The sequence below is a fragment of the Sarcophilus harrisii genome, chromosome 1 (genome assembly GCF_902635505.1).
Source record: "Sarcophilus harrisii chromosome 1, mSarHar1.11, whole genome shotgun sequence".
Taxonomy (NCBI): domain Eukaryota; kingdom Metazoa; phylum Chordata; class Mammalia; order Dasyuromorphia; family Dasyuridae; genus Sarcophilus; species Sarcophilus harrisii.
Genome location: NC_045426.1, coordinates 459,896,763 through 459,921,698, shown reverse-complemented (window position 1 = coordinate 459,921,698; position 24,936 = coordinate 459,896,763). Strand labels below are relative to the sequence as shown.

Genomic DNA, 24,936 nt, shown 5'->3' with positions numbered 1-24,936 from the left:
AATTTCATTAAAGAGAATGACAACATGAGGTAACATGCCAAAATTTATGGAATACACCCAAAGTAGTATTAATTTAGATGTAAATTTATTTCTCTAAATTCTTACATCAACAAAATGAAAAAAAAAAAGATCAATGAACTGGGCATGCAATTAGAAGAACTAGAAAAAAATTTTAAAACTCCAATTGAAGACTAAATTAGATATCCTGAAAAATCAAAGGTGAGATTGAATAATATTGAAAGTAAAAAACCAAAAAACCCACCAAGCAAACAAACGAAACAAAACAAAAACATATTGAGCTAATAAATAAATCTATGAGCTGGTTTTGTGAAAAAACCAGTAAGATAGAGAAGCCAATGGATAATTTGATTAAATATTCTACCAAACATTTATAGGAGGATTAAGTCCATCACTACAAAAACTCTTTAGTAAAATAAGCAAAGAGTCTTATCAAACTCCTTTTATGTGCAAATACAGTGACAGAAGAGCTAAAAGGAATAAACAAAGTTATAGACCAATTTCTTTAACGAATAACAATACAAAAATTATGAACAAAATATCAGTAAAGAGATTACAGGAATATATCACAAGGATCATATACTGTGATCAGGTGGGATTTATAGCAGAATATCAACTTGACTGTATCACTAACAAAACCAACAGAAATAATATGATAATTTCAACAGATGCTGAAAAAGCTTTTAATGAAATAAGCACCCATTCCTATTAAAAGCACTGGAGACCACAGGAATAAAGGGAGTATTCTGTAAAATATAAGTGGTAAGATGACGGGAAAAGATAATGATGAATGTTGGAGGTGACATGGGAAAACTGGAAGAAGAATACATTGCTGGTGTATTTGTGAACAGAGCCAACCACTCTGGAGAGCAATCTGGAACTAAACCCAAAGGGTTATCAAATTGTGCATACCCTTTGATCCAGCAGTGTTTCTTTGGGACTTATATTTCAAAGAGACCTTAAAGGAGAGAAAGGGACCCACATGTGCAAAAATGTTTGAGGCAGCTCTCTTTGTAGTGGCAAGAAACAGAAAACTGAATGGATGCCCATCAGTTGGAGAATGGCTAAATACGTTATGGTTATGGAATATTATTGTTCTATAAGAAACAATCAGCAGGATGATTTCAGATAGATCCAGAGAGACTGACATGAACTGATGCTAAGTGAAACGAGCAGAACCAGGAGATCATTATACACAGCAACCACAAGATTACATGATGATCAATTCTGATGGACATGGCTTTTTTCAACAATAAAATGGTTCAGATTTATTCCAATGATCTTATGATGATGAGAGCCATCTATAACCAGAGAGAGGACTATAGGAACTGAGGGTGGTTTACAACATAGCATTTTCACTCTTTTTGTTGTGGTTTGCCTGAATTTTATATTCCTTCTCATTTTTTTTTCTTTTTAATCTGATTTTTCTTGTGCAGCAAGACAATTGTATACATACATACATAGGCCTATTTTGGATTTAACATATATTTTTACCATGTTTAACATATGTTGGATTACATGCCATCTAGGGGAGGGTGAGGGAGAAAAGGGAGGGAAAAAATAGAACACAAGGTTTTTCAAGGGTCAATGTTGAAAAATTATCCTTGCATGCATATGTTTTGAAAATAAAAAACTTCAATTAAAAATGATAAGCAGGATCTACATAAAATCGTCAATAAGAATTATCTGTAATGGGAATAAGCTAGAAGTCTTCCCAATAAGATCAGGGATGAAGCAAGGATGCCCATTATCATAACTATTATTCAATAAAGTCCTAGAAACCTTAAGCTATAGCAATAAAAGAAGAAAAAGAAATCAAAGGAATTAAGATTAGTGAAGAAGCAAAACTATTACTCTTTGCAGATGATATGATGGTATGTTTAGAAAATCCTAGAGTAGAAAAGAAAGCTACTTGAAATAATTACCAACTTTAGTACAGTTGCAAGATGTAACTTAAACACATAAATCATTAGCATTTTTTATATGACCAGCAAAGCCCAGCAGCAACAGATAGAAAGAGAAATTCCATATAAAATAACTGTAAACAATATAAAATACTTGGAAGTATCATCAAAATTATTTGCTACCAACTAAGAAATAGAGTGGCATATCACTGGAATAAATTAAGTACACAAGGCACAGCAGTCAATAGCCCAGTGTTTAATCAAAGACCCCAGCTTTTGTCACTATTTTGATAAAAACTTCTGGAAAAACTGAAAAATAATAAGTTACAAACTAAGTATAGAGTAGCATTTCATACTGTAAATCAAGATAAAGGAGGGTACCAAAATGGCACACTGGATAGAGAAGTGGCCCTTAAATCAGGAGGACCTGAGTTCAAATTTGGCCTCAAACACTTAACACTCCTAGCTGTGTGACACTGGGTAAGTCATTTAACTCAAATTGCTTCAACCAAAACCAAAACAAAATGGGTACATGGTTTAGACATATATAGTCACACCATAAGCAAATCAGAAGAGCAAGAAATACTCTGCCTGTCAGATCTATAAAGGGAAAAAAATTCATGACCAAATAAAAGATAGCACTATGAAATGCAAAACAGCTAATTTTGTTTATATAAAATTAAAAAGGTTATTGTTCAAACAAAACAAATGCAAACAAGATTAAAAATAAAGCAAAAAGCTGTGAAAATATCTTTAAAATACGTATATCTGATAAAAGGCCTCATTTCAAGCCATTCCCCAATAATAAATGGTCAAAGGATAAGAAAAGGCAGTTTTCAGATGAAGAAATCAAAGCTATCTATAGGTATACGAAGAAGTGTTCTAAATCACTTTTTATTAGAGAAATGCAAATTAAAACAATTTTGAGATATCATCTTACATCTATCAGAATGGCTAATATGACAAAAAAGGAAAATGGTAAATGTTGGAGAGAATGTGGGAAAATTAGGATACTAATGTACTATTGGTGGAATTGTGAATTGATCCAACCATTCTGGATAACAATTTGGAAGTGTGTTCAAAGGTCAATCAAACTCTGCATACACTTTGATCCAGCAATTCTACTTCTAGATCTATTTCCCAAAGAGATCATAAAAAAGGGAAAGGACCTACATGTGAAAAAATATTTATAATAGCTCTTTTCACAGTGGGAAAGTATTGAAGATTAAGGGGATGCTCAGCAATTAGGGAAAGGCTGAACAAGCTGTAGTATAAGAATGTTATGCGAGACTATTGTACAATTGCACAAACTGTTGCTAAATAAAATTGGCATATACAGGAAAACATTGTACAAATGTTGCGTGATGATCAACTATGAATGACTCAGATCTCAGTAATATAGTGATCCAAGACAAGTAAAAGAGACTCATGAAGGAAAATGCTATCCACATCCAAATAAAGTACTGATGAACTCTGAATGCAGATTGAATCATTTTTTCCCCACGTACTTTATTCTTTTTAGTGTTTTTCTCCCTTTTGATATGTTTCTTTTTTCAGAATTATAACTACTAAGGAAATATTTTTACATGATAGCATCTGTATAACCTATATCAAACTCTCTACCATTTTTGGAAGAGGTAAGGAAATGGAGGGAGAGAGAGAAAAATTTGGAACTCAAAATATTGAAAAAATGAATGCTGAAAATTGTCTTGCCGTATAATTGGGAAAAAATAAAATACTATTAAATATAATAATAAAGACATTTAGCTCTGTAACCCTGGGCATGTAATTTAATCTTGATGGACTTTAGTTTTCTCATCTGAAAAATGGGAGAGAGGTGTTGGACTCAATGACCTCTAAGGTTCATTATAGTTCTAAATCTTTGATCAATTGAGTTACTATTTTAAACCATGAAATCATCAAATGAAAATGTATGTCTACAATAAACCAAGATACCCCCAATAAAGAATGAAGATAAATAATAAGGCTTACTTGGTATCCTGGGCACATCGGATCTTGCAGCCTTCCTTGGGTATGACCAGACCCAGATGCATCCGCAGTCTACAGTTTGTAGGTCCGGTGTGAGGCCAGACATGAGTGCCTGGATGCATGACAGAATATTTGATCTGCAGGAGAAAAAAAAATGATATGTTCTTTTAATTGCAGCTCCTTCATTCAAACATTTGTCAGGGTGGCTGAAGAACTGCCAGTCTTTCAAATGACAGATTTCTACTTTTGTTATTTTGGATTAGATATTTGGGAAGACCTGGATTTTCTATCTGCACTTTATTTCTGAAGGGATTAAAACTAATCATTCATATTTTCTAAAAAGTCATAAAGAAATATAATGTTTTCTAGGCTCATCTTTTTATATCAACTATGTGAAATTCTGGCCCCTTAAAACTAGTATGATAAAAAAAGAGTACTTTCAATGAAGCAAAGAAATTTAACCATCCCTTTGAAAATGTCAGAGATCATTTGCTACCTCCAGTCTACAGCAATACTGGAAAAAAAAGTAAGAAATACCTGTCCTCTTCTGCACCCTGTTGTTTCTGGAAATTTTTCTAGTAAAGCGCAGGTTTTTGGAGCTCCTCTGCAAGCCTTTTCATTTTTTCTTCCTAGAGAGATAAATCATAAATGCATTGACATCAACATGACATCAACAGACAGATGGAATCAATGGACAGAATATAGTGCTTATCTGGACTATATACATATACCTAGGCTATTTTACTGATGATGTGTGTGCTAAAAACTTTTTTTTTTAAAAGGAAAGAAAAATAACTTAAAAGTGAATTCTTTTTTTTTTTTAAGTACATCTTTATAAGACTAGGTTAAACTCTGATGATTAAAGGAAGGATGGAAAGAATGATACATAGGAAAAGGTCAAATAAGCTTTGTTTGATTTCACAGAAAAATTTGTTACTGTCCTACCCATCCACAGAATCAATAAGAATCAATTAATTTTCTATTATATCCCAAGGTACTATGCTAAGTGCTTGGATATACAAGAAAGGTTATTTTTTTTAAAAAGTCCCTGGCCTCAAAAAGCTCATAATATAATGGGAGCGAAAATATATGAACAATTATGTACATGATATATACCAGATTAACTTGGAAGGAGAACAATAACACTAAGGGAGATTAGGAAAACCTTGTTATAGAAAGTGGGATTTCAACCAGGACTTGAAGGAAGGCAGGGAAACTGGAGAAGAGATGAGAGAGAGCAATGAGGAACAGGGTGAGGGGTGGCACAGTATATTTTGTGCATGGAGGAGAAACTGAGCTGAAAATGTTTTTTGTTTTTTTCATCTTGTTTTTATTAAATTTTATTTCTTTCTAGAACTTAGTGCATCACAACTTTAGACTTTTGTAAAATAATTAGGATGGTATCACTTAAATAAATTCCTGAAATCAGGGGATAGAGAGCAGAGAGAAGCCAAACTGCCAAGTTTTTGCATATAGATTAATGGTGCATTCGAGAATAGTATTCTGAGAAGGGATCCACTGACTTCACCAAATTGCCCAAAACAGTTGATGATATGAAAAATGAAGGAAAAGGTTTTGGTTATTGTGTGCCAGGCACTATTCTAAGGTTAAGAGTCCCCATTCTAGAGGCAATAAAAAGCCAGTAAAGCTTTTCAAGTGTTTGTGGGAGGAGTGAGGGTGTTATATCAGAGCTGCACTTTAGAAATATCATGTGGTGGGGCAGCTAAATAGTGCTGTGGATAGAGAATGCCCTGAAGTGAAGAGGGTCTGAATTTAAATCCAGCCTAGACACTTAACATTTACTAACTGTTGACAGAGAGAGAGAGAGAGAGAGAGAGAGAGAGAGAGAGAGAGAGAAAGAAATATTACAAGGTTTTAAACAGACAACTAGTTATGAAAGTGTACGAGATAAGCATAAATGCAAACAGAAATGCATGTAGTATAAACCAAAAGCAGAAAAATGGGAAATAATTAAGTTACCTATTCTACATTGGACATGACAAAAATCAGATAAGCATATGTACTAAATTCCAGTTGTATAAAGAAACAGAATCAGAACTATGAAAAGATAAGAAAATACTGAGGTAATTTTTACCTGGGAAAGTTTTAATTTTAAATTTAAATTTAGTTTTAAGAGGAGTTTTGGAAGTGGAACAGAGATGAATTTTTATTTATAAAAATTTACAAATTACAATTTTTCTGAGTTAGAATGGACTCTGCTGGCCCAGCAGAGACTCTTCCCACCCAAACCTTAGGGGCCTTGGCTTGAAGACTTCTAAGGGAAGGGACACAGGAACTCAATACTTCCAATCTTTCTAGTCTTGAGTTGTTCTAATATCAGGAAATTTCTCTTGCTATCAAATCTAAATTGGCTTCTTTGCAACTCCTACCCATTGTTCATATAGTTCTGTTCTTTGGGACCAAAGAGAATAAGTCTAACCTCTAATCCAGTCAGTTAACCAATAGCCAACAAGCAAATATTAATGTCCCTTTCCCCAATCCAAGTTTCTTCTTCTTCAGGCTAAACACTCTTCAGTTCCTTAGCATGTTCCTCATATGACATGAACTTGAGGTTCTTCACCATTCTGACCACCCTCAAGTGGACATCCCATTCTTTCTGAGTTATGTTTTTCTTAATTGCATTTCCCTGAATGGAAATTCCAATGAGATGGTCAGCTTAAATAAGATCCATATGGTTAACACTTGCATAATCATTCAGGGCTATTTCCATCTGCTTTCTAAACAGCAAAGTGCTCAAGATTTACTACATAACACATACACATGGGATAACCAGCCATCTCTGACTGCTCAAAACAGGAACCAAATTTCACTTAACAGCTTGCCTGAACAGCACTACAACTCTGAAAAGTGTCCTTCTGCTAAATGACCTTCAGGCTTTACCATATGGACAGCCTTTGGAATGCATAGAAAACTAGTGCTTAAAGAAAAAAAGTTCATGATGGTTTAAACAGGAATCCTTGAGCAAAATGACATTTATTGTTCAAGTTATTTTGTATGCTTCATTAACACCAGAAAATATTATGGAAGCCAAGGAGAGATTCATGCCAAAGGGATTGCTTAGAAAATTTTCATGTAGATGAACTCTTTTTTGAATTTTCAAGTTTCATCTGACTGAAACTACTTTTAACAAACATCCCTTCCAGCCATCATTCTGTTCTTGGGGTACAATAAGCCTGGAGCATGACTCACTGTATTAGAATGAAATTAAATACAACTTGAAAGTCTGCTCAGTTGCAGAGAACTTGACAGAAAAAAGACTTGACTGTCTTTCCTTCTACTTCATCAAATGGTCCAAAGATGTTGGCTCATTTCCTAGGTCCACATTTTCTGATGGTTCTTGGAAAGAACAGAGGATTATATATAAACTAATGTCCTTATGGATGTTGCTCAGTTTTGTATCCCTTGTATTTCTCTCTTACAGGACAAACTATCCTGAAGATAGAGCAGAAAAAGGTCTAACTTGAAACCATTAAATCTTCCATCAGTTAGGGGGTCTTCCTGGTATGGCGGTGTTTGAATCTAGGACAGATCTCTCAATGTCACCTTCAAGGTGGTAGCAAAACTATGAGCACCTGTATTGTGTTTCTCAGATTTCCATATTTAATATCTAGAATTAGAAAACAGAGTAGGGGGGTGGTTTATATTCACTTAAACATTCTTCTGTGTGAAGATATACCATATTAAAAAAAACTACTTCTGGGAACAGCTCTCCAATACAGATTAGTAAAGTGATTCTTTCCTAGGTCCATAAGAAGAGATCTTATATCATTTTATATAGAGAAATATGTTCTGCACTGATATGCAAATTTATAATTCAAAACAATCAGCAAATCCAAATATGTCAGACATTATGATAACACACCAATAAATTGATGGCCTGGTTGCTAACTGAAAATCACTTTTCTCTTTTCTTTCTTTTTTTTTTTTAAAGTGCAATAACAACTTTAATAAGAATACAAAACTCACAATGGAGGCATATTGGGAGGACTATTATCACAAGAAAAAATTGTGCCAGAAAAATAAACTAGGATTTTGTCAGAATACAGACATATAGTAAGGAATAACTTAAATAGGGTTGTAATTTACAGTCATATTATATGGTGTTAAACTGAAAGGCATTTGAATGAATATATATATATAAAACAAATCATGTAGTTGACATAGTTGTAAATAACAGCAATTTTTGAGTACTTCAACATAAAATAAACTGACATCTGCAAGAGACCCCTCTCAAAAATATTAATTTATAATATCTATGATAAAAAATTAACAGAGAATTTGCACTTAGTAAGGATTATACTACCGATGAAGGAAAACAAGACAGATTACTCACAAGAAGTCAAGAATGACCAGCAACAAAGAGATTATTGGCTTTCCTTTCTGTCACCTTCCTTCTTCCTACTATCTAAACTATACCCTCCCTTCAATCAAAAAGGAAAACAAAAAGACCCTTTTACTTATTATTCTTCAAAAATAATCACATCTTAAAATATGTTAAATTTGGTTTAAAGAAATGTCAACATTTCTGCAATGTCTCTTTCTATTAGAGATAGACACAGCAAACAGTTTGGAATAGGCTACTTTGTAGATTATATACACAGATTCAAGGGGAATTAATGTAATTGAGAAGGCACATTTCTGTGATTTAAAGTTAACATGGCATTATTACAGTTAAATCTGTCTAGGAATTTACTTTCTGACAGAGCAATACTGCCAAAAAGAATTTTCTATCACAGATTTTCAGATTAGAAATGAAGAAGAATTTATATTCTAAAGTTAATTTCTCAAAATGCCCAAGATCAACCAAATGGTAAGTGGGTGCAAACAAGCAGCTTTCAACAAACAAGTTTCACTTTTTAGTAGAAAGTGAAATTGCTAATAAGACCCTCCCAATCAAAGTCTTTATATAACACAACTGTGTTCTTGGAAGCTTTATGGAAAAGAAAGTATGATTCTTGTTCATAATTTTTAAAACAAACATATGGGTATGGCTCCAACCTCAGAGAGCAATCTATTGTAATCCCTTAAATTAATAAACCATCAATTATAGTTAATTATTCTGTTTAGATGCTGCAGAAATGCCCTATAATTTTACTGTAAAATAGTATTACTCTCTTCTTTAAAACAATACATAGAAAATAATCTTGTAAAGATATTTAATCTTTATTTTACATAAATACATTTTACACATGTAAAATATGTAAAATCATGATAAAATTGTGATACAAATTATGTAAACTCCCTTTGGAAAAGCCATAACAGACCCACATCTTGAAAACCAGAAACCACAAATTTATATCTTGTCAGTGCAAAGATATTTTCATGTTTTGAAGTTGGAGAAATAGTCAACAATTCTCACAATACAAAAGAAGTTTTTCAAAAGAAAAGCTATGTTTGGATTTTGGAAATTATGTTGACACTAGAGCCACCCACCTTCCCATTAATTTGAACAGTTCAATTGTTAAAGTATTAAAAGGCAAAAATTAAAGCTATTTGTGCAAGAATCAATACACTCCACTTTTCATTCTTATTGGGTTCTGAGATGACAATGGGTCTTTTATTTTGTTTTTTTTTCCAGATCTGATTACTGTTCTCCAAGCCAGGATGAGGCAATCACTCTAGGGGTTTTCCATTTGATGTGAAATTGTCTGAGTGTCTGTTTAAGCTGATTCCCAGCAAAATAAGCTGTGATGACATTGTGGGAAAGAACTAATTGTTCGTGCAATACTAAAGTATACCTTATTTTCTTTTAAAAATTTCAATCTGATAGATACATCATTGTGTATTTTATCATATATTTCCTTATGTGCTTGTAACAGATGTTGTGCCTCCTCAGTCTTTGGCAGAGTATTTGTATTATGTGATCCAAGTTTAATTCTTCTAAATCAAGTACCATATTCAATCCTGACACTTTTGTATTGTTTCACAGCCATTAATGTATCTCCTATTATTTTGTTCACCACACTTGCAATAAAAAAAATTAATAGCTCCAAAAAGAATTTCTCCATTTTTAGCCAGCAGTTCTTCATGGAGTTCTAAGACTTCAAACTCAGGTCAGCAAATGCATCTCCATGTTGTTACTCATTTTTGGAAATCATTTGGAAAAGCTGAGAGGACAGTGTCTGAGCCATTTCCAATATGTTTTCATATTTTCTCTTAATATATCAATCTTAGCTTCCAGTTCAAGGTCCACTATTCTTGAGCCACAAACCAGCTTCTCAAAGCTCATTTGACAAATACATTTATAGTTATGTAGGTTCCATTTTCTTACTCTAATTTCTCCATTACAGGATTTTTCATATCATCTGCTAAAACAACTAGTCCCCTTTTTTGCTGTGTGCACTGGCCACCTTGAAATGGTTCTGTTTCAATGACCCCCTCTTTGGTACTGTCAAAGTCATGAGATGTAATTTGGGTTTCTGATAATCCCTGTCCAGCTAAGTAATGAGTGTTTCAAATCTCTGCTAAAGTTATACTTATGTGAATCTTCCATTTCTCCACTGCTGGTCACTGGAATTTATGCTATTGAATTTTTGGAAGATTTTTGAACCCAGATAGAAGAGAATGGAAGCCCTAACCACTGTCCCTAACTGCCAGTCCCAAACCACCAGCAGAGCCCTTTGTGCCTCCTTATCCAGAGAAGCCAGATTGGAAGTTGCAGAGCCAAAGTAATTTTTTCCTTACCTTAATCACTGGTGACATGATATGTGTATATACATATATATAAAATCTTATTAAACACATCTACTAGCAGATTCTGCAGTGTTTAGACACAGTAAAGTGGTGTATTTTATTAAACACATCTTCTAACAGATTCTGTAGTGTTTAGAGGCAATAAAGTGGTGGAATGGCCCTAAAATCAGGAAAACCTAAGTTCAAATCTAGCCTCAGACACTTAAACCACTAGCTTTGTGACCTTGGGAAAGTCACTTAAGCTGCCTCAGTTTTTCTGACTATAAAATGGGTAGACTAATGCCTTGATAGGATTCTTGATAGGATTAAATGAAATATTTGTGAAATAGACACTAGGGGTGTCTAACCCCTAGTAGGTGATTAATAAACATTTGTTTCCTTCTTTCCTGTTTGGAATTATTTTGAGAGGTACCTGAGATTTTAATGAATTATTTTAGGAAATACAATAGACTCTTCAAAGAAGGATGAAATTTAATGAAAAGAAACTGAAAGGCAATGTGATATAGCAGAAGGAGTTCTGGGACCAGAATCAGAAAACTTACCAAGTCAAGTTCTAATTCTGTGTAACTCCTAGAATGTCACTATGTTCCTAGTTTCCCCAACTGTAAAATTTCTTTCGCTACCGCTATTGTTTTGTGAGACAACTGGGGTTATGTGACATGGCCAAAAGTCACACAGCTAGTTAAGTGTCTAAGGCTGGATTTGAATTTAGATCCTCCTAATGTGAATTGTTATTATTATTATATATATTAACAATGTGAATTGCTATTATTATTATTAGCATAAAAACTCCCAACTCATTTTAAGTAAGTGTCAAAAGGTAAACAACAATTTTGTTGTTCTTAATTTGATTTGTCTTTATTCTTACTATATTGTCCCCTTCATCCTTAGGGTTTTGTCTATTTTCTGGTGGCCAGCTTGTTCCTAAATGGAGTATTTTGAAATAATTCATCATGTTCTCTGTTAATTCAAAGTTGAAGGTACGAATTATACCAAATCTTAAAATGGCAACACAAAAAGTCTGTTCCAAGAAAGTTGATGCAGAATTTAAGAGAATATGAAATTCCTTGAAAGATGTAACAACAAAGATAATGTTGTTTGGTGATGTTCTGATTATAAATGTCAAATGAGGTATAAAACAGCAGGTTTAGCGGACCCCTGGGGTACGATTTATGGCTTGACATGGTCAAGAGTCTGAAAAGACATGTAAGACTGTAATTTGCCCTGCTGAAGGGAGTTTTAACATCACAAAATCACAGATGTACCATAATGTCCAAAAAGTACTGTCTACTTGCCTTGCTACAAAGTAAAATGGTATGTGTTTCATATAGAAAGAGTAAGTGGATAAGACTAGAAAGGGGACAAATCATGAAAGAATTTGAATGCCATTATGTATTATAGTTTTCAAGCCATGGAAATTAAAGGATTCTGAATCAAAGAGTGGTAAAAACAGCATAGTCAAGTTTATGGTATATTTTTTATGATTCTTGCTACTTCTTGCAGGTTAGTTTTGTGGCTTGGATCTATGATTCTACAGCTGACTCAGAATCTCATAATCTGAGTTCAAAGGAAAACATGGAAGTCATGTAGTCCAAATGGAACAGAAACACTCTCTACAACATCTATTTTCTACTGGAAGAGCACATTTTGGGAACTTGTAACTTCTCAAGGCAAAATATTTCATTCTTATGCATGGAAAGGAAATGTTTCCCTATATTAGGCCAATATCTTCCCCTCTGCAATTTCTATTCTCTTCTCCTAGTCCTGGTCCTTGGGACCAAGTAAAATAACAGTTTTTCAGAGATAGCTGAGTATAATAGCTAGAGTCCTAAATTCAGGAAATTTGGCTTTAAATGCTTCCTCAGATACTTACTAAGCTGTGTGACTCTAAGAAAACAGTATCACCTTTTTGAGCCACACTTTATTCATCTGTAAAATGGATTTATTAATAGCATCTACCTCACATGACTGTTGTGAAGATCAAAGGAGATAATGTATAGCAAACTCTTTGAAATCTTAATATATTATACAACTATAAATGACTATCATCATCATCTGATAATTTAAAATAAATCTTACCTGTCCTTCTAAATCATCTCTCCACCAAGAAAAGGGACCTACTTTGAGAGATTACCTCGTCCAAGTCTAGTAATCTTACCATGCTGCCTCAAGATCAAAATACTCATACATACAGAGCCTGAGAAAAACTTGGAGATGGCCAAAGCCATTTTATGGATGAGAAAACTGGGATAAAGATGGATAAAATGATTTTAAATAAGTCATTGCCAAATTTCAAACCTGGGTCTTTTGATTCCAAATCTAGCATTCTCTCCATTATATCAGTCATATATTTCAATAGGTAAGTCCTTTATCAATTCACTTCTCATAGATGGTATGTATTTCTAAAGCTCTTGGTCATTTCAGGTCAAACTGAAGTAGAGCCAGAACAGCCAGAATTGTACGTTCCCATGCAAAATACTAGGAAAGGTGTTTCCACATTGTGCAAAACAACAGAGGTAATTACTGATGGTTAGTGCTTTCAAGCTTTCAAAGCCCTTTACAAACATTTTTTCGTTTGAGGGTATAGAAGCTGAATCATTTCCCAGCATTGTCTGTTATGCAGTCAGTATTATTTTTATTCCTATCATCCTTCTGCAGTAATCAAGGCATGCATTTTAATCTATATTATGCATACAGGGAAATATGTGGGCTTCTAAGAGTTAAGTAAATCACTTAAGGACACATATTGAGTAACAGATCTTCAATCTAGTTAGATTTTATTTCTAGGTCCCAGAGCATTTTTCAGGATGTCAGACATTTATTACAGCAGGTCTGAAAGCTGGAAAACTTGAATCTTGAATATAGAAAAGAATCACTGCTAGGGGGAACAATGAAAAGAAGACTAGATCTGGAGTCTGAAAGAGTTCAAATACAGCCTCAGAAACTTATCAGTTATATGGTTTTGGGCAAGTCACTTAAATTCTATCTGCCTTAGTTTCCTCCTTGGTAAAATGAGGATTATAATACTGCCTGCTTACTAGGATTGTTGTGAAGATAAATGACATAATGTTTACAAAAATATTTTGTAAACCTTAAAGTGACACATACATAGGGATATATATGAATATATACATGTATATATATATATATATATAAACAATAAGTAGCATATATTCACACATGCTATTTATTATTATTGTTATTGACTAAATGCCGGAAATGCACCTGAGCTTGGAGTCTTTCCATTGAGCAAAAAATTATCTGAAGCACAGGGTCACAAACAGCAGAAGGCTTTGGAATGGAAATCTGCAATATATCCATCTTGTGTCTAGGCAGAGGAATAGTAGTTTTTATGTATTTAGTATAGAAGAAACTTTTTTAAAATTTGCAGTAAAAAAGACCGAAAAACTAGGCCTATTGGAGCACACCTGCAATCCAGAGAAGCTAAGGCTGGTGACTGCTTATGTTTGGGAGTTCTGAGCTATAGCAGCACTAATGCCAGACATAGGCTAAAACTGCACAAAGTCTGGAACAAATATGGTGAACTTTCCTGAGTGCAGGAACCATTAGACTATGTAACACAAGGAAATTCACCCTAGGTAGAAACACTTCTATGTCAATCAGCCATGGGGATGAGTAGACACTGAATTTCCAACCCAAGAAAGATAGGGAAACTCAGTCTCAAAAACCAAAACCAAAACCAAAGTCTTCGTGCAACACGCAATAGAGACAAAAAGAGAAATGAAATAGTTCTAGTATAGACTACAGGCTGCTCAGACTGGTACTTCAGCTATCTAGACATCTGTCCCTGCATTATCTCTTTGTCAAAAGTGGAGAGAGTAGGTGATAAACATGTTATTTGCCTTAATGTAAACAACAAAAACTTTCTACTTATTAGAGAGTTCTAAAAATATAATGACTATTTCTCATACCTTCTTTAGAGATTTTGTAACTATGAAATGGCCCTAGAAATCCCTTCCAATTTAAAATGTGTGATTGTAAGAATGTAATCAGAAATATAATAATTTTAATAACATCAGAAAATATGTGTATAGATAAGTGAATATTTATACATTAAAATATATATACAAGTACACATATAAATATAAATACAATGCCAAATAGAGTACAAATAGAATAACAAATGGATTCTAGAAATCACAACTTTACAAACTGCCCATCTCCTTGAGGAAATGTTTACCAAAGTTTTATGCTATTTTATGTTATATTGATGGAGGAAGAGAGGCAAAAAAAAAAAAAAAAAAAAAAAAAAATTATAAGCATGTTTACCTTGCTGCCATAGAGTGAACTGGCTCCAGTCACCCTTTTCTCTCAGATTCTCATCTTCAGGCAGGAAGAGACCTTCAGTTTTATCTAGCACCGCAAGGCCTTCATCACGAATTAATTTCCAGTTTTTTTCTAAGGTCTAAAAGAAAAGCCATAGTTATTGTTACTGAAAAATGTGTCCAACTGAGCACTTTAATAATAATACTAAACTTTTAAAAAATAACAGCAATGAAATGCTGAATGAAATTTACAGTTATCTGGTTTCATTAGTTCTCATTTCCTCTGATACCCATACAGGCATAGAATCATTTCTATTTTTCATATCATTTCATATCATCATCATAGAATCATATCATTTTGCTCATAATCAGTTCCTCTGGTATATAAAACATTTTTTATCTCTATCCTTTTCAGAATTTTTACTAAATCTGTTTTTTTTTTCTTGATGGGTATTAATTGACCTTTAAAAATAGTATGAGCAATTGGTATTATTGGTATCAAGATTATTAGCTAAGGGACTTAACTATCTTTCTCCTATCATACCAAGACTACTCAGGCTAAGAACTTTGGCATTAAAAACTTAGAATGTGAATTGTTCCTAATTTCACTGTTCGTCAGAATATACTAAAAAGTTGCCATAAAACTTAATATATATTAAAATTGTAAAATTACATACAAAGCATCAGTTATGGATTTTGATAGCAATGAATCAATTTCTATTTTGACCTTGAACCAAATGCATATATATGTGTGAAAATTTGTATTTGTGTAACCATATGTATACAACATTATGTCAGCATCAGTAAGGTTACTCCCTCTATAATCTCTACTGGCAACTTCTAGAGGTGATGGGGAAATCACAATAGTTCCATCTCAATAGAAAAGATTATTTATACATTCAGAGTGGTAGATTAATAGTAATGAGGAAACATATTAGGCAAGAAAATGAGGCTACTATGGGTGAGTAGTGGCTATGGGAGTAATTCCAAAGAAAGGGATGTATGAAAGGTACAGTGTACAAACAGAATGCACACTATTTTGCATCTAACACAAATTGAAAGGAAAGGTTACATTAAGAGTCAAGGATTACCTGTGAGGTTGTTAATCTGGGTGATTCAAAGTATAGTAATGTCATCAACAGAATCACGGAAGTTATAAAAAAGAAGGAACTTTGGGGATAATGGTAATGAGCTATTTTTCACATGTGAATTCACACTACCTAACAGAATACAGTTGAATATCATAGTTTATATATTTCAAGTTAGAAGGATTCTGAGAAGTTACCTAATATAGTCCATTCATTTTAGAAGTGAGGAAATAAGCGTTGGGAAAATTGTATGATTGTATAAAGCTACAAAGGCCGTGATTGCCAAAGATGAGATTTAAATTCACATCCTCTCATTCCAGAATAAATATTCATTTCATTGTGCCATGTGCTCTACCTCAGGTATCTAATAAGTAATTGGTGATATTGAACTGGAGTTAAGGAGAAGGGAGATGGATAAGCTGAAATAGAAGCCACCTGCATAGAAATAATAGTTTAACCCATACGATCTGATGAGATCACCAAAAGATAGTATAGATTGAGAATGAAACATGGCTCCCACCTCCTGACAAAAGGTACTAGATTCAAGATAAAGAATGCGACTTGTATTCTTAGAGATAGCCTTTCACTTGGTTTTTTCTCAACTATATATATGTGTTATAAGTTAAGTCTTCAGCTCTAAGAGAGAAAGATTGGAAGGGACAGATTAATGGGAAATGATAAATTGAAAAAAAAAAAAAGTACACTAGCCAAACATTTAAAAATGTATGGAAAGCTAAAAAGAACTGAAAGGAATACAAATAAAAGTTTTGTTACTACCCTTCAATACACACACATATAGGTATACATATATATAACATAATACACATATGTGTGTATATATAACATATTAATATAAACACACATGTATCTGTGTGTGTGTGTGTGTGTATATATATATATATATATGTTCTCCGCAAATGGATGAGTTGATTTGATTTAGCAAAAAGAAACTAAAAAGTCAAAATGTAGAAGAATAACAGACGACAGTGATAAGGAAAATAGAAAAATTGTGATAGCAGGCAGTATTAAATGCTGCAGTGAAGTTAAGAAAGAAAGGCTTAGGCAAAGTCACATGATTTGGCAATTGTTACTTTTCCCACTGAGAAAGCAGTTTCAGTTTAGTGAAGAGGTTAGAAAACAGACATAAAGGGTTAAGAATTAAAAGCTGAGAAAATGGAGGTAACAAACATATCTTTTTCTAGCTGGTGGCAGTGAAAGGGAGGATGATCAACCTATGATTGTGGAAATGACTTTCTAGTACCTTTAGAATAAGAATCTGACTCAAATTTATCTTTTCTAAATTATGGCTTTCCTGTACAAATTCTACATTTCAAATGAACTGGTCATTTTGCTATTCTCTGATTTTGGCACTCCATCTCCTTCCTCTAAACTTTTACAGACTATTCATAATGTATAAAATTCACTGCTTCTATAATTTATAAAATACACTACTTGTGTCTCTTAGAATTCCTAGCTTTTCTTTCTTTTTTTGCTGAGGTAATTGGGGCAAAGTGACTTGCCCAGAGTCACACAGATAAGAAGTGTTAAGTATCTGAGGCCACATTTGAACTCAGGTCCTCCTGACTTCAGGGCTGATGCTCTATCCACTGCACCACTTAGCTGCCCCATTTCTAGCTCATTTCAAAGCTTAGCTCATTTGTCCTCTTCCATGGGAAGTTTTTCCCAATCCTGTTGGCTTAATCAACAATAAAACAACAAATTTTATTAAGCACCTACTACATGTCAACAAATTTGATTAACTACCTACCATATAAGGGACTGGGGATACAAAAATAAAAAAACAATGCAGCCTCTACTTGTAAAGATTTTGCTTAGTATGTGCATATTAGTTTTTAGTTCTTGATATCTTTCCTTCCAGCTATTGCTAGGAGCATGTAAACTTTTTGAGGATAAAGATTTTTGAGCAGGGATAAGAATTTAATGAAGATGTTTAACAAATGTGACTATGAATTTGAGATACTGCTTTCAAATGTAGAAATATATAGTGGTAGGTAGTTTGCTTCTACAAATTAACAAGTGAATCTTATGGACTAATTGCATTTTATAAAGAAAAGAAATTAGTCTTGCCTACATTCTCACTTGCTACTCATTTCATCTAAAACTTTTACTATAGAAAATTTAAAATGAGAAATCAGTGGGTCTCATCATTCTCATTTAGGACTGTACATTCATCTATTGTATTTTATTTCCATCCTTCCCCCTGTTTTTTATAACCTTGGTCCTTGAACACTTAAACAACAAAGATTATGGGACTTCTGGCTAGGAATAGAACACTTTGTAAAACACAGGTCTACAAACACTATTTCAAACAGTGATTTGTTGTATAACTTGGACACAATGAATGCTTCACAAACAATCAATTTGTACCAAAAAATATGATCAAAGAGTTATATACAATTTTTCAAGTTCTTAGAAAACTTAGGGATTTTTCAACAAGATTATGTTTGGGGCACAATTTATATTTTGAAACATGATAGTATTTTGTGTTAAAATACTTAAGAAGGTAATTGAGCTTTAACAGAAAAAAAATGAACATTTTAATAAAAATAAAGATGAAGCAAATTCACTCAACAAAAATTTCTTTTAGAAATTTGCAGATTTGGTGAATATTTTTGAAAAGCTGAGTTCTCTAAATAAATCAAGGCAAGGTCCTCAAGTTCAAACTCTGATTCAGCAAGATAGTAAATGAATGAATTTATGAAAAAGATACATAGACAGTAGATTTTTCAAAAATCAATATTTTTATGTTTCATGATTTTGAAAAATGCCTGTTCTGCAAATGAAATAAAAGAAAACAATTATTATTAATCCTACAGAAACAATTCTCATTTTGTTTTAAAGATGTAGATATTTCTAAATATGAATAGATAAGAAACTCATTTAACGGGGACAAATGATTCATTTGTTTTTACTCCTTCTAATAGACTCTTCTTATTACAGTATTATTGAAATATACATTTGAACCTGGATAGCCTTTTTATGTTCTTCCTGTGGTTAAATGAAGAGTTCTCTGGCTTATTAAACAAAATGATATATATTGTACTACTATTTATAACATCCTATTTGTGTGAAATGGGGTTTTCTGCTGTAGCCCTTATCAAAACAGAATTTCTGTCTTGATTTATGTGTGAGAAAGAATTGCATGTAGGAAAACCATCAATGATACCATATTTTGCTGAGGATTGGGGACAAGATAAAGAAGAATAAAGGACAACTTTCCAATTTTGAGTCTAGGGAAATGAGAGAGTATTGATGACTTTAATAAAAAGTCTTGAAGTATCAGCAGAAAATAAGGAATGTGCCAGTTTCTCCTCTTGGTCCAATGAACTGCAAAGTAACTACACTACAGACAGTGGCAAAAGAAATGGTATCAACATCTTCAGATTTCAATTAATTCTAAATAATAGAAAAGATCTAAAATAAAAGGAAGCTTGTTGACAATACATAAAAATTTCTAATGGCAAATTGGCAAGAATAAGAAGAGGGTCCTGGTGGGAGGTCTTTCTCAAAGATAAAGTTACTAGTTGCCATTTACACAGCCTATTAAACTAGAAAAAGCATACTTTTTTCTATAGGATGTTTTAGAGTTTTGCAATTATATTCAGAGATAGAGAACCTGATATCCATGTACTCCATGTAGCACTGTGATTCCACATAAGCATTCATTGTTTGTATTCTTATAAACTTTGTTTATCAAAAATAAGCATAATAAACTAGTTCATCATGAGAACACTTAATGACTTTATTCACTTACTGGTAAACATTCTTTTGTTTTCCTCCTTATTAAGGATCCTTTCTCCAATGTATCAGAGTTCAAATTTTGAATTAGAAAAGCTGGATTTAGAGATTATATGAATCATAAGGAACTCTACTTATTCTATTCTTGATTCTGTGGATATTTATTTTACATTAAGCTGCTAATCTTATATTATAATTAAATTATACCATAAAAATTAACACTTTTTGTTTTTGTAATCCATTTTATTTTAAGAACAAAAAAATCTAACTCAGATAATTGGCTATTTAGGAACTAAGTTCAAAACTACTAATGCACTGCTAAATGTGATGGGTTAGCGGTGGCTTCTTTTTTTTAGGTGAAAGTACTCCTATGCAATTAATTTCTCAATTAATAAAAGACATGTTCTGGAAGAAAAATGACAGTGCAAGTGCTATTTTAATCAATCATTTCTACTCACTGTGTAACAGTTGGCAAAGTAATCCTGGGATCCATTCCAAAAGCAATAAAATTTCAATATGAGAAAAGAACAAAATTATCTGTGATGCTGTTTGCTTGCATCAGAGCACATGCCTTGAGACATCCAAATAAAGCTTCAAGAGCTTTTTTCTCACCATCATTTTTTACATGATGATTATAAAGTCAGGGTAAGCAAATACAAAAGGAGAATTTTTAGCCAGCTTTCTGTTTCTACTGGCTAATGCAATAGTTTTGGTGTAACTCTAATGATTTCTGAAGTGTGCATTTTACATCAAAATTAGCAGCAGTACTGTGTGGATGAATGAGCAATCTTTTAAATAGGGAAAAATAGAACTCTTAGGGAGTGGGGCTTTTCTCTGGCTGGAAGAGAGATTCTTTCACTGCAAAAACTTAATCCATTTTAGTTTCAATTTCTATGCTAAATATCCCCAAGGCACTTGGGGACTTGGATGCATCCCATATAGTTTTAATGAGAATGAAGCTCGGAAAGAAAACTCTTTTGGAATTCTCCTCCTAATTATTGTGTCCAGTTACACTTTTTGGTTAACCCAATGCAAAGAGCTACCAAAAATGAGCAGAAATTATGATTATGTAATAAAGGGAAAAGGTCATTAAAGTTGGGTTCCTAGGCTTGTCTAGACTGGAAAGGAGCCTTTAGTACAAACTGTAATAGAACAGGTGAGGAAATGGATTCCAAGGAGGTTAGATGGCTTGTCCAAGATCATACAGGTAGTAAACATTTGAGACAGGACTTGAACTTAGAGGATCCTCTGATGCCAGACTTAATGTTCTTTATCCTGAACTACACATTTAATTTATTCCCATGTCCTCAAGAACATAGTTCTCTTTTTATCTCTTCAGAAAACATATCCCTGAGACTGATTAGCAGTCACTCAAGTGCCAACATCCAGATAATTGTTATAAATGGTTTGCCTTGATTGGGTATCCTAATGCAACATTGGCTATCAAATGAATGGCTAATAAATACCAGGGCTGCTTGTGACAGCAAACTGTCTCTTGTTATGGTGGTTCTGGGTTAGTGGTAGATTTTAAAAGCCCATGTGGCATATATGTGTGTGTGCATACTTAAGTAGTTATATGTATAACTATATGTAATATCTACATGCATAAAATATATATTTGCATGCATATATACATACATATGTATGTGCATAGTTTTAAAAGTCATAAGTCAATTTAACAAATTATATAGCACTGAATTTCAAAAATAAATTTAATGTTAGGGAATTGGTACTGGTATGGTGACTTTTATTAATTTATGCTCTTTTCTTGTTTTCCTCTTTGTAATACAGGATCTGAACCAAGCAAGGGCTCACATAAGCTGAGTTTGAGTATCATTTTGGGAAGCCCTGGGGAAATGGGATTTGGAAATAGACACTTGATTGGCAAGGCTGAGGAGGATTTCTTTGCACTAATCAGTAAAGCTCCCAAAATCAAGTAAGCTTAACAAGAAATGTCAGTTTTAAGTGATTAACATTAGTGATTTGCTATTTTTTTTAAAGTTTAAACTATTCATAAAAGAATCTCAAATACTGAGAGAATAGAAAAAAGAATAATGTGTCAATTCTTGTTAAGAATGAGAAATTACTTTGGCTATTTTTCTAGCTAACTTCCCCTTGCTGTTTAGTCATTTTTCATTCATATCCAACTCTTTATGATCCCTTTTAGGGTTTCTTAGCAAAGATACTGGAGGGATTTACCATTGTCTTCTCCAGCTCATTTTACAGATAAAGAAACTGAGGCAAATAGGGTTAACTGACTTGCTGAGGGTCACATACCAAGTAAGTGTCTGAGGTCAGATGTGAACTCAGGAAGATGAGAATTTCTTACATTGGGCCTGGTACTTTATCCACTGAACCATCTAGCTACCACTTTCCCTGCTTAATATTAAAGCATAAAAACTACCACAATGTGTCATAATTTGCCTAGTCTGATATTTGGATAACAACATCTGGATAGGTTGTCTACAAAGATGTGTTCGTTAGTTTGAACAATTCAAGGATATATTTACTCCCTCAAAGTCTTATGAAAAAGTAACTAGAAATCAAGTTGAAGCTGGGGACCTATGAAAGGAAAAAGTAGTCTTTTTCTTTTGGAGGAAATTAGGCTTAAGTGACTTGCCTAAGGTCACATAACTGGTAAATATCTGAAGTAAGGTCTTATTGATTTGGAGCCATTGCACACCTAGTTGCCTCAAGGAAATAAAGTAGTTTGAATGATATAGAAGCTGTGGACTTTAATTTTAATCTGATAGAAAATAGCAAATATCTAGGAAGAAAATATTTTATTTAATGATTATTAATAATAGCAAATTAAAATTTTATTTGTATAATAATGCATTGAGGAGGAATTTTTGATTTGCATAAAGACAGTAAAGATTCTCTATACATGTATATATGTGTTATTATTCCATATGCAAACTCTGTGAAACTTAAAGTGACAAAAGAAAAAAAAAAACAATAACTGAGAACAAAGCAATCAACCTTCAAGGACCAAAGCACTAATAGGTACTCAGCCAATAAGCACAGACCACATTTGTTATTCAAGGAATCCCTTTCTTCTTTCAAGACTCGGCTAAAGCACCACTCACCACTTGAAACTTTTTTCAATCTCTGCCAATTGTTAATGCCCTCCTTCTCAAATTACCTGGAATTTAACTATATGGTATTTACCTTCTCTTTACATTTATTTTGAATATATCCATAGATGTACTTGTTTCCCCCATTAGCATGCAAGTTCCTTTAAAGTAGAAATTGTTTCATTTGTTGTCTGCAACACTTGGCACACAGTATGGCAAGTAGGCACTTAATTCAGGAAAATAGGTCTCTCTAGAGATTCTCCAATGAAAGTGCTTGCCTTCCTGCTCCACAGATAATGTCAAGAGCATGGTCTGTCTGATGCATGCCCTCCCCAATTAATGGCAAATATGGATGTTTCAGGAATGCTGTATGTCCATATGTGCATTTGTATTTTTTTTAAGAGGGAGAAAGTGACGAGGTGGTTTGTTTCACAATGGTGTCTTTAAACAGGTAGATTCTCTATCTTTTGCTATTTGTCCTAACTGCATTGCTGCTTCCAGCCTCAAGTTACATAGCTAGTGGCATTCATTTCTTGAGATCACAGATAATCTGGGTTAAATGCTCACTGGTACTCACCTTCACTAACTCAGTATAACCAGTTTCTTTTGCAGTCCACCAAGGCTGAGCTTTAAGTCCATTTACATTGTAAAGTGAACGCTGCCAAACAGATGCAAAATGACCTCTCTTGTGTCCAAGTTCATACCATTTATATGCCTGAAAAATTAGAAAAATAAAAATCTTAGATATGTTTTCAAACTATGATTAATTGCTATTTAAAAAATTAAAGGTGAACAAGATAGCAGATTAGACATTTTCTCTGTTCCCCACAACCTTTCAAATCTCTCCCAAACCAAAATTTTACACCAAATATAAAGCAAATTCAGCTGCCTCCATAATCTAGGACACCCAGAATCCAAAAGGTAAAAAAAAATCTTAGAAATTAGACAGACATTTATCCTCAGATTACTCAGTCCTCTTCTCCCAACTGCCATTATTTCCAACAGCAAAGTTGTATTAGCAGACCCAAGGATAGGACATAGTCTTACATCAAAACCTACTCCAAATCCTGGTCTCCACTCTCTGTTGCTGTGCAGATCCTTGGCCTGAGGGTGAGGATCTTTGCTGGGGTCTTGATAGCCAGATTGGCCACAACTTTTCAGGAATAAAAGTCTTCTAAGGAACTGCAGTCTGAAATCACTAAGGCTGTAAAGCTCTGAATTGCTACGGCTGGGTCAGAGAACTGAGAAATGGAGGGAGTGGGACAGTCACCAGAACAAGACACCCTGCTTTTGAGGGACTGTAGAAAAGTACAGAATCCAGGTGGATCCAGTTTCAAACCACTCAAAAATCAGGTTGGGGGATTCTGATTTGCCCAATATGGGAGAGAAAGCTAGGATACTTTGAGATCCAGCCTTCCAAAAAAAAAAAAAATATTCAAAATGGTCTCAGGGGATGAATAATAAAGAAAATAAGTAGCCCAAAAGACTGGCAGTCCCAAAGATTTCAGTTTTCTTTAGAAAAGACAAAAACTTCTTTAGTTTTCTGAAGAAAGAAAGGAAAAAACTTCAAAGACTTTGAACATAAATGGGAAATTCAACATAGAAAGATGTTGGCCTCCAGACCTAGTAAATTAGCTTGGGTATCCATGAATAAATACTACAAAAATGAAAGAATGATTTGACAAGACAGAGGAACCTGTGGAATTAGAGAAAAGCATGGGATGACAGCACACTGCTCCTGAATGGTTTAAAAGAAAATTGGGAATTTTAAGAACAGGATTAATATTCTGCACATCAAAAATAATGAACAGAATAGAAAAATTAGGATTTTCAAGCAAGACTTACCAAAGAAACAAAAGAAAGATCAATAGATTGGGAATACAAATACACAGAAATGAAGGACAACCTAGAAGAAGTAGAAAAACAGTAAAACCTAGGGATTACAGGTTTCCCAGAAGAAGATGAAATATTTAAAAATAAAAACAAAACCTTTATACCAGAATTGAAGAAATAATAGAAGAAAATGCTCAGAACTTCTAAACATAGAAAATTTAATTATAACTGAAGAATTCACAGATTGCCTCAAGAAAAATTCCTGACT

The 24,936-nt window shown here is 33.4% G+C and overlaps 1 protein-coding gene across 2 annotated transcripts in view; it reads right to left on the bottom strand.

Moving 5' to 3' along the window:
- The window catches only part of LOC100923835 (aspartyl/asparaginyl beta-hydroxylase), a 161,783-nt gene that overhangs the window by 24,918 nt on the left and 111,929 nt on the right, over nt 1-24,936 (bottom strand). For both annotated transcript variants that reach the window (XM_031946358.1, XM_031946359.1), the window contains 4 exons: nt 23,413-23,550; nt 14,916-15,051; nt 4,449-4,540; nt 3,915-4,048 (listed from right to left, as the gene is read on the bottom strand). In XM_031946358.1, the coding sequence (XP_031802218.1) occupies nt 3,915-4,048; nt 4,449-4,540; nt 14,916-15,051; nt 23,413-23,550 (500 nt within the window). The remainder of the gene's footprint in view (nt 1-3,914; nt 4,049-4,448; nt 4,541-14,915; nt 15,052-23,412; nt 23,551-24,936) is intronic.